Source organism: Coregonus clupeaformis, chromosome 10, assembly GCF_020615455.1.
Source record: "Coregonus clupeaformis isolate EN_2021a chromosome 10, ASM2061545v1, whole genome shotgun sequence".
NCBI classification, from domain to species: Eukaryota; Metazoa; Chordata; class Actinopteri; order Salmoniformes; family Salmonidae; genus Coregonus; species Coregonus clupeaformis.
In genome coordinates this window covers 35117540-35128999 of record NC_059201.1, presented here as the reverse complement: position 1 = coordinate 35128999, position 11460 = coordinate 35117540, and the positions used below count along the sequence as shown (strand labels likewise).

General features: G+C 37.2%; 1 protein-coding gene across 1 annotated transcript; it reads right to left on the bottom strand.

Annotated features, from left to right (window-relative positions):
- Window positions 1–7714: 7714 nt before the first annotated feature.
- Window positions 7715–8668, bottom strand: LOC121575805 (transcription factor HES-5-like). Its single transcript, XM_041889094.2, has one exon. The coding sequence runs from the start codon at window positions 8462–8464 to the stop codon at window positions 8051–8053; it is 414 nt and encodes a 137-aa protein (XP_041745028.1). The 5' UTR covers window positions 8465–8668; the 3' UTR covers window positions 7715–8050.
- Window positions 8669–11460: the final 2792 nt, after the last annotated feature.

The following is an 11460-nucleotide window of genomic DNA, read 5'->3' as shown; positions in this document are numbered from 1 at the left end:
ATCAGTAATGTAACCTCATTGGAAGCTCTACATGTGGAATTTAATCAATCAGTAATGTAAACTTGTTGGAAGCTCTACATATGGAATTTAATCAATCAGTAATGTAACCTCAATGGAAGCTCTACATGTGGATTTTAATCAATCAGTAATGTAACCTCATTGGAAGCTCTACATGTGGAATTTAATCAATCAGTAATGTAACCTCATTGGAAGCTCTACATGTGGAATTTAATCAATCAGTAATGTAACCTCATTGGAAGCTCTACATGTGGAATTCAATCATTCAGTTATGTAACCTCATTGGAAGCTCTACATGTGGAATTTAATCAATCAGTAATGCAGTCTCATTGGAAGCTCTACATGTGGAATTTAATCAATCAGTAATGCAACCTCATTGGAAGCTCTACATGTGGAATTTGATCAATCAGTAATGAAACCTCATTCGAAGCTCTACATGAGGATTTTAATCAATCTTTAATCTAACCTCATTGGAAGCTCTACATGTGGAATTTAATCAATCAGTAATGTAACCTCATTGGAAGTTCTACATGTGGAATTTAATCAATCAGTAATGTAACCTCATTGGAAGCTGTACATGTGGAATTTAATCAATCAGTAATGTAACCTCATTGGAAGCTCTACATGTGGAATTTAGCCAATCAGTAATGTAACCTTATTGGAAGCTCTACATGTGGAATTTAATCAATCAGTAATGTAACCTCATTGGAAGCTCAACATGTGGAATTTAATCAATCAGTAATGCAGTCTCATTGGAAGCTCTACATGTGGAATTTAATCAATCAGTAATGCAACCTCATTGGAAGCTCTACATGTGGAATTTGATCAATCAGTAATGAAACCTCATTCGAAGCTCTACATGAGGATTTTAATCAATCTTTAATCTAACCTCATTGGAAGCTCTACATGTGGAATTTAATCAATCAGTAATGTAACCTCATTGGAAGTTCTACATGTGGAATTTAATCAATCAGTAATATAACCTTATTTGAGCTCTACAAGTGGAATTTAATCAATCAGTAATGTAACCTTATTGGATGCTCTACATGTGGAATTTAATCGATCAGTAATGTAACCTTATTGGAGGCTCTACATGTGGAATTTAATCGATCAGCAATGTAACCTTGTTGGAAGCTCTACATGTGTAATTTAATCAATCAGTAATGTAACCTCATTGGAAGCTGTACATGTGGAATTTAATCAATCAGTAATGTAACCTCATTGGAAGCTCTACATGTGGAATTTAGCCAATCAGTAATGTAACCTTATTGGAAGCTCTACATGTGGAATTTAATCAATCAGTAATGTAACCTTATTGGAATCACTACATGTGGAATTTAATCAATCAGTAATGTAACCTCATTGGAAGCTCTACATATGGAATTTAATCAATCATTAATGTAACCTCATTGGAAGCTCTACATGTGGAATTTAATCATTCAGGAATGTAACCTCATTGGAAGCTCTACATGTGGAATTTAATCAATCAGTAATGTAACCTCATTGGAAGCTCTACATGTGGAATTTAATCAATCAGTAATGTAACCTCATTGGAATCACTACATGTGGAATTTAATCAATCAGTAATGTAACCTCATTGGAAGCTCTACATGTGGAATTTAATCAATCAGTAATGTAATATCATTGGAAGCTCTACATGTGGAATTTAATCAATCAGTAATGTAACCTCATTGGAAGCTCTACATGTGGAATTCAATCAATCAGTAATGTTACCTCATCGGAAGCTGTACATGTGGAATTTAATCAATCAGTAATGTAACCTCATTTGAAGCTATACATGTGGAATTTATTCAATCAGTAATGTATCCTTATTGGAAGCTCTACATGTGGAATTTAATCAATCAGAAATGTATTGGAAGCTCTACATGTGGAATTAAATCAATCAGTAATGTAACCTCATTTGAAGCTCTACATGTGGAATTTAATCAATCAGTAATGTAACCTTATTGGAAGCTCTACATGTGGAATTTAATCAATCAGTAATGTATTGGAAGCTCTACATGTGGAATTTAATAAATCAGTAATGTATCCTCATTTGAAGCTCTACATGTGGAATTTAATCAATCAGTAATGTAACCTTATTGGAAACTCTATATGTGGAATTTAATCAATCAGTAATGTAACCTCATTGGAAGCTCTACATGTGGAATTTAATCAATCAGTAATGTAAACTTGTTGGAAGCTCTACATGTGGAATTTAATCAATCAGTAATGTAACCTCATTGGAAGCTCTACATGTTGAATTTAATCAATCAGTAATGTAACCACATTGGAAGCTCTACATGTGGAATTTAATCAATCAGTAATGTAACCTTGTTGGAAGCTCTACATGTGGAATTTTATCAATCAGTAATGTAACCTCATTGGAAGCTCTACATGTGGAATTTAATCAATCAGTAATGTAACCTCATGGGAAGCTCTACATGTGGAATTTAATCAATCAGTAATGTAACCTCATTGGAAGCTCTACATGTGGAATTTAATCAATCAGTAATGTAACCTCATTTGAAGCTCTACATGTGGAATTTAATCAATCAGTAATGTAACCTTATTGGAAGCTCTACATGTGGAATTTAATCAATCAGTAATGTATTGGAAGCTCTACATGTGGAATTTAATCAATCAGTAATGTAACCTTGTTGGAAGCTCTACATGTGGAATTTAATAAATCAGTAATGTATCCTCATTTGAAGCTCTACATGTGGAATTTAATCAATCAGTAATGTAACCTTATTGGAAACTCTATATGTGGAATTTAATCAATCAGTAATGTAACCTCATTGGAAGCTCTACATGTGGAATTTAATCAATCAGTAATGTAAACTTGCTGGAAGCTCTACATATGGAATTTAATCAATCAGTAATGTAACCTCAATGGAAGCTCTACATGTGGAATTTAATCAATCAGTAATGTAACCTCATTGGAAGCTCTACATGTGGAATTTAATCAATCAGTAATGTAACCTCATTGGAAGCTCTACATGTGGAATTTAATCAATCAGTAATGTAACCTTATTGGAATCACTACATGTGGAATTTAATCAATCAGTAATGTAACCTCATTGGAAGCTCTACATGTGGAATTCAATCATTCAGTTATGTAACCTCATTGGAAGCTCTACATGTGGAATTTAATCAATCAGTAATGCAGTCTCATTGGAAGCTCTACATGTGGAATTTAATCAATCAGTAATGCAACCTCATTGGAAGCTCTACATGTGGAATTTGATCAATCAGTAATGAAACCTCATTCGAAGCTCTACATGAGGATTTTAATCAATCTTTAATCTAACCTCATTGGAAGCTCTACATGTGGAATTTAATCAATCAGTAATGTAACCTCATTGGAAGTTCTACATGTGGAATTTAATCAATCAGTAATATAACCTTATTTGAGCTCTACATGTGGAATTTAATCAATCAGTAATGTAACCTTTTTGGATGCTCTACATGTGGAATTTAATCGATCAGTAATGTAACCTTATTGGAGGCTCTACATGTGGAATTTAATCGATCAGCAATGTAACCTTGTTGGAAGCTCTACATGTGTAATTTAATCAATCAGTAATGTAACCTCATTGGAAGCTGTACATGTGGAATTTAATCAATCAGTAATGTAACCTCATTGGAAGCTCTACATGTGGAATTTAGCCAATCAGTAATGTAACCTTATTGGAAGCTCTACATGTGGAATTTAATCAATCAGTAATGTAACCTTATTGGAATCACTACATGTGGAATTTAATCAATCAGTAATGTAACCTCATTGGAAGCTCTACATGTGGAATTTAATCAATCAGTAATGTAACCTCATTGGAAGCTCTACATATGGAATTTAATCAATCATTAATGTAACCTCATTGGAAGCTCTACATGTGGAATTTAATCATTCAGGAATGTAACCTCATTGGAAGCTCTACATGTGGAATTTAATCAATCAGTAATGTAACCTCATTGGAAGCTCTACATGTGGAATTTAATCAATCAGTAATGTAACCTCATTGGAATCACTACATGTGGAATTTAATCAATCAGTAATGTAACCTCATTGGAAGCTCTACATGTGGAATTTAATCAATCAGTAATGTAATCTCATTGGAAGCTCTACATGTGGAATTTAATCAATCAGTAATGTAACCTCATTGGAAGCTTTACATGTGGAATTCAATCAATCAGTAATGTTACCTCATCGGAAGCTGTACATGTGGAATTTAATCAATCAGTAATGTAACCTCATTTGAAGCTCTACATGTGGAATTTAATCAGTCAGTAATGTATCCTTATTGGAAGCTCTACATGTGGAATTTAATCAATCAGAAATGTATTGGAACCTCTACATGTGGAATTAAATCAATCAGTAATGTAACCTCATTTGAAGCTCTACATGTGGAATTTAATCAATCAGTAATGTAACCTTATTGGAAGCTCTACATGTGAATTTAATCAATCAGTAATGATTAAGCTCTACATGTGGAATTTAATCAATCAGTAATGTAACCTTATTGTGAAAGCTCTATATGTGGAATTTAATCAATCAGTAATGTAACCTCATTGGAAGCTCTACATGTGGAATTTAATCAATCAGTAATGTAAACTTGTTGGAAGCTCTACATGTGGAATTTAATCAATCAGTAATGTAACCTCATTGGAAGCTCTACATGTTGAATTTAATCAATCAGTAATGTAACCACATTGGAAGCTCTACATGTGGAATTTAATCAATCAGTAATGTAACCTTGTTGGAAGCTCTACATGTGGAATTTTATCAATCAGTAATGTAACCTCATTGGAAGCTCTACATGTGGAATTTAATCAATCAGTAATGTAACCTCATTGGAAGCTCGTCTCAGTGAAGAGAAGAATAAAGAAACAGAGAAAAATATTAAATTGTATGATTTGTATATTTATTCAGATTGACTCAATAAGTCACAACTTTGAATACCCAAATTTAGGGTACAAATTTCAACAGAAATAAAGTGATCAAACATCACAACCAAAACGTGATACTCTAATAGAGTATACGATACACAATAACTGTCTTTATAAAAGACAACATCATTGTTTAAAATAAACAAGGGTTTTACATTGGGAGAAAACATTTTCTCCCCTTTACAATATATTTTCACACATAAAGTCTGATCTAAAAACAGATCAATTATTTCTAATCACAGAGTGATGATAACAGGTATAATACCCAGTTTGGGTAAATAATCCTCATGGAGGATCAGTGATGATGTAGCTCAAGTTGATCAATAACAAATGCCTAACTAATACTGATACATACTTCACAGAAGATGCTCAATATAATGTCAATATGATCATATCACTACAAAAATGTAGTGTAACAAAATTGCTTATTGTTGAATACGTGTTGACCTTTAAACAGATTGGTAATAGATAATCACAAAAATATTGATTATAAAATACCCATTTTGGGTTAAAGGTCCTCATGGAGGACCATTGATGCTGTAGCTCAGATTGAACATTATCACATACAGTGGGGAGAACAAGTTTTTGATACACTGCCGATTCTGCAGGTTTTCCTACTTACAAAGCATGTAGAGGTCTATAATTTTTTTATCATAGGTACACTTCAACTGTGAGAGACGGAATCTAAAACAAAAATCCAGAAAATCACATTGTATGATTTTTAAGTAATTGATTTGCATTTTATTGCATGACATAAGTATTTGATCACCTACCAACCAGTAAGAATTCCGGCTCTCACAGACCTGTTAGTTTTTCTTTAAGAAGCCCTCCTGTTCTCCACTCATTACCTGTATTAACTGCACCTGTTTGAACTCGTTACCTGTATAAAAGACACCTGTCCACACACTCAATCAAACAGACTCCAACCTCTCCACAATGGCCAAGACCAGAGAGCTGTGTAAGGACATCAGGGATAAAATTGTAGACCTGCACAAGGCTGGGATGGGCTACAGGACAATAGGCAAGCAGCTTGGTGAGAAGGCAACAACTGTTGGCGCAATTATTAGAAAATAGAAGATGTTCAAGATGACGGTCAATCACCCTCGGTCTGGGGCTCCATGCAAGATCTCACCTCGTGGGGCATCAATGATCATGAGGAAGGTGAGGGATCAGCCCAGAACTACACGGCAGGACCTGGTCAATGACCTGAAGAGAGCTGGGACCACAGTCTCAAAGAAAACCATTAGTAACACTATGCCGTCATGGATTAAAATCCTGCAGCGCACGCAAGGTCCCCCTGCTCAAGCCAGCGCATGTCCAGGCCCATCTGAAGTTTGCCAATGACCATCTGGATGATCCAGAGGAGGATTGGGAGAAGGTCATGTGGTCTGATGAGACAAAAATAGAGCTTTTTGGTCTAAACTCCACTCGCCGTGTTTGGAGGAAGAAGAAGGATGAGTACAACCCCAAGAACACCATCCCAACCGTGAAGCATAGAGGTGGAAACATCATTCTTTGGGGATGCTTTTCTGCAAAGGGGACAGGACGACTGCACCATATTGAGGGGAGGATGGATGGTGCCATGTATCGTGAGATCTTGGCCAACAACCTCCTTCCCTCAGTAAGAGCATTGAAGATGGGTCGTGGCTGGGTCTTCCAGCATGACAACGACCCGAAACACACAGCCAGGGCAACTAAGAAGCATCTCAAGGTCCTGGAGTGGCCTAGCCAGTCTCCAGACCTGAACCCAATAGAAAATCTTTGGAGGGAGCTGAAAGTCCGTATTGCCCAGCGACAGCCCCGAAACCTGAAGGATCTGGAGAAGGTCTGAATGGAGGAGTGGGCCAAAATCCCTGCTGCAGTGTGTGCAAACCTGGTCAAGACCTACAGGAAACATATGATCTCTGCAATTGCAAACAAAGGTTTCTGTACCAAATATTAAGTTCTGCTTTTCAGATGTATCAAATACTTATGTCATGCAATAAAATGCAAATGAATTACTTAAAAATCATACAATGTTATTTTCTGGATTTTTGTTTTAGATTCCGTCTCTCACAGTTGAAGTGTACCTATGATAAAAATTACAGACCTCTACATGCTTTGTAAGTAGGAAAACCTGCAAAATCGGCAGTGTATCAAATACTTGTTCTCCCCACTGTATATAACTGATACATGCTTCACAGAACATGCTCAATACAATTTTGTCTTATACATTTTCACCTTAAAACAGATCAATCATAGACAATCCCAAACAGATTGATGAAATAACACCTATTTTGAGGTAAAAGTCCTCATGGAGTGTCACAAATCCGGGTTAGAACTCCGGTCTCAGAAGTGTAGAGCTGGGGGTACTACCCCTTAGCCACAGAGGAGATGTTGTAGGACCCAAATAAAACACCCAAGGCAATACTCCAGGCAAGTAGATTTAATGTTCCAAAACAGGAGGCAAAACAAAACAACTCCACGAGGGGAGAAAAACAAACTAAAGATAACTTCAAAAACTTACTAGGACTGACACGGTGAGACAAAGCAGGAGACACACAGTCAGGACGCAATAACCAAGTGAGAAACAAGGGGAAAACACACAGCTAAAATACACAAGGGGAAACAAGGCACAGGTGACCTGGATAAGCTAATTAGGACACATGAGGAAGAACTAAGGCAAAGGGGAACACAGCTGACCTCTAGAGGCCAGGAGACAAACAGGGGAAGCAGGAAGCTGACATGGAGGACCAAAGAAGTTGATGTTGATCATGTTGATCATGAATGAACACATGATCAATTTCAACACGTTTCACAAAACATAAATGTTATTATTCAATGATCAATTTGATCAATTTCTTAGAAAAACGTTATAACTTGTTCAGTACAACAGAAAATAAAAGTCTTAATAACAGCAAGACTTTTAAAACATCCTGTATAAGCAGAGGATGAAGATCTCTGACCACTGTCCATGACATCAATTTGTAAGTCGCTCTGGATAAGAGCGTCTGCTAAATGACTTAAATGTTAAATGTAAAATTAATGTTAGACCAACATGGTCCATTGTGTTTGTCTGAGTGGAGCTCCATTCTGCAGGACTCTACCAGGGCCTCCAGAGAGCGCTGTTGACTGGACTCTTCTCTTTGCTGATGCTGTGCTGGGCTGGGGAGCTCAACTGAGGCAGGTCACTCTCCCTCCTGTTCTTATCAGAGGATGGCTGCAGGCTCTGGAAATGGCTCAGCAGTCTCTGGGTCTGTGTCTTCACCTCATCCTTGGACAGGAAGTGCACAATCTCTTGGACACACCTGGAGTAACCCTGATTGACAGCTGCTGAGCAGGAGGAGGCGCTCACTGGCTGGTTCTGTTGCTGTTGTCTCATTAAGCAAATTGTCATCTCCAAGATGTCGGCTTTCTCCAGTTTGGAGTCTGACTGCTGGTTGAGGATCTCTTGACCCAGGAGAAACTTGAGCTGCTCAATGCTGCTGTTGATACGATCTGTGCGTAACTTCTCCATCACTGGCTTTGTTAGCTACAAGAAAAGGAGAGTCATTAATAATCTTATTCTGAAATATGGCATTATTGAAACAAATAAATAATCAATCAAATTAGATTAATTTCCTTGAAATTGATTCTTCAATTTATCTTGTCAGAGTCAGGTGCTCGTTAGAGTAGATCACTGCTGAAGTTATTGTAGGTGCCATGGCTGGATCTCTGTGCTGTAGAGGTTTCTGTGTAGAGTGAATCTGATTCCTACTGGCTTCATCTCTCCTATATATAGTCCATAATCTACATATGAATGTGTGGGTCTTGGGCTTGTTGGAGTTTCTCACAGTCTGTAGCCAATGTGTGAGTTTGGGAGGACAGTGAGTAATGTGGAGGTGCCAAATGCTCAGTGTTCTTATTTCTGGGGGACAATTGTCACATCTCAGGGAACAGGTGGAGAGATGGGGTGTGATGGAGATTGTCTCACAGAGCGCTGTGTGAATCTGGGAAACTGGTGACCCCCAGATCTGCTGCCTGATGTTGGGATCATTGATACTGACAAAGCACACACACATCATCACAACTTACACGTGTGAGACTGACACAGAACCTCTACATTAAATGTACAGTGTAACTTCGTCCCCACCTATGAGGACATTGTTGAATGTATAGTGTTTCAATGCTTTATCACTGATTCAGTCACATTTTACACATTTTACATTTTACTGACAAAAATGATATTGTATATAGTTTTACATTTTGTCATAGATGAAAAGGAACAAATATTTATACTTTTCTGTCGTGCTGAATCTAATTTGTATTCTATTTTATTATTTATTGAGTCAAATATGACGTCTCTCTAATATAGTAAGTAAGTGGATATCCAGAGAGATATAGCTTGTTGTTCAGTTCACAGGTTAGATATTGTATCAATATCATGAGGTCTCGAAGGTCAGTCGTAGTAATTATATGGTCAAGCACTCTGGAGTCCAGAGGTAGCAGATGTGTCCTCTGTCTTAGGGCCACTGGTCCGTGTGAGTAGAGAGCTGATCTGAGTTTCCCACACTAAGTCCTGTGTGCTATGATCAATGCACTACAAAAGCTGCTCAGTGGACCATTAGTGATGGCTATTGGCTCTGTGTTGTACTATAGACAGAGTATGACATCACAGACCATCTGGATTCTGGCGGGAAACATCAGCACACTTGATTTTATCCTAAAAGTGTGCTGCAAAACATATACTGTGTCTGTGTTCATTTCTACTTTATGTAATTTAATATATTTTTGATTTTATTTGTATGTTTATGTTCAACTTGTTTACATTCAGATTGTGATTTTGGAGAAACTTAATATTGAAATTAAAAAGTTTAAAATCAAGTATGCAGAGTTTCACACAAATGATGTTTTAGATATAATATAATGCATTGATTCAGCTTCCACCCCATAGGAATACAGTAGAGAAGGAGAAAGAACGATAAGTTTATACCCTGGGGAAACTGATGTATTCAGCTATTGTTTAATTCCCTTCTATAAGTGTGCCTATTCCCGAGTGGTTCTGGGTGTTTCCCAGACAGACAGGTGCTGATGGGACTGATGATGATGATGACACTAGACTGAGACTCTGCTCTCCAGAGCTTTCCCACACTCTGCCCATTGACAGAGCTTCCACTAAACAACATAACTGTGCCTTGTTAAATGCTAATTAATCTCGACACAAGCAGTTCCCATCAAGCCCCTGGGGGAAATGTAAAAAAAAAAAAACAGACATACATCAATTAAGAAGGTAGTAAATACAAACATTTTGACTATTGGATGATATAGACTTGTACAGTATATGGCCATTCAGAGATAGTCAAGATTGGACTGAATACAGAAAATATTTCAAGCATATACGTTTTAGATAGAAGATTTATCATCTTTGATTCTACAATTTGATCGTTTTGAATAAAGTGTTCTATGTCTTTCCTGATCTGTTACCTAATTCCTCTTACACCCTGTCATAATAAAAAAACACTTGTGCAATCCTTACAATTCATTGTCTAATTTCAACTGATGAAGATAAGGTTAACCACGGTCACATAGCCCCTGCTTCCACAGCCCTGGTTGCAATATGTGAAACATTAAAAAGCTGCTACCTATTCATGATTATTTTGCATTTTGATGTAAACTCTTAGAATTTGTTTTGCAATCTAGAACCAAAAAGGGTTCTTCTTCTTACCCCTCATCCTACAGGGTCCAGAGGTCTGAGTCTATTGTCCCAAAGGGGGTCTGTGTGTGAGTTTTCCTTGGTTTCCCACACTCTCTCCATTCACTGCTCTCAATGGAGGAACAATAGAAGTGTGCCTTATTATAAGGCATCATGTTAGGTATTCAGTTCAGTCTGGTGCCTATGAAACCATTATATATGCTTCAATTACCAAAGAAGCATCCGGTCCTAGAGAAGGTTCACTGAAAAACTAGGGTCGAGTAAATAATTAGAGTTAAAGAATAGTGAGCACTATAGAATAGCACTTGTCTTGGTTCTGACCTACATTTGATTAATGATATAAAAGTGACATGTTGATTTAAACCTTAACCATAACCCTAACCGTAATCCTAACCCTAGTTTAATGTCCACACCCCGGCTGAAACCTAACCATAACGTTAACGCTAACCCTATCTCTTGCTTCATGTCCACACCCCGGCTCAACCCTAACCCTATCTCTAGCTTAATGTCCACACCCCGGCTCAACCCTAACCATAACCCTAATCCTAACTCTAACTCTAGCTTCATGTCCACACCCTGGGCCTTTTCCTCTTAGACATTTAAAAGCATCACTATTTCTGTTCCTGCTCAAAACTGGGACCACTGTAGATTACTTGATTGTGATGCAATATTTCAACTTCCAACACTTCATAACAAATCATTGTAATAGTAAGTATGACCTCATTCAGTAGATCTGTGTTGTAGGCCACAGTCAATATGTTGATGACAGGAGGAAAGATCAAGGACAATAACAAATTATTACGTTTCATTATTTTGGGATT

Bases quoted from the DNA above. Each gene is read 5' to 3' on its own strand.
- LOC121575805 (XM_041889094.2), bottom strand. From the start codon at position 8,464: ATGGAGAAGTTACGCACAGATCGTATCAACAGCAGCATTGAGCAGCTC.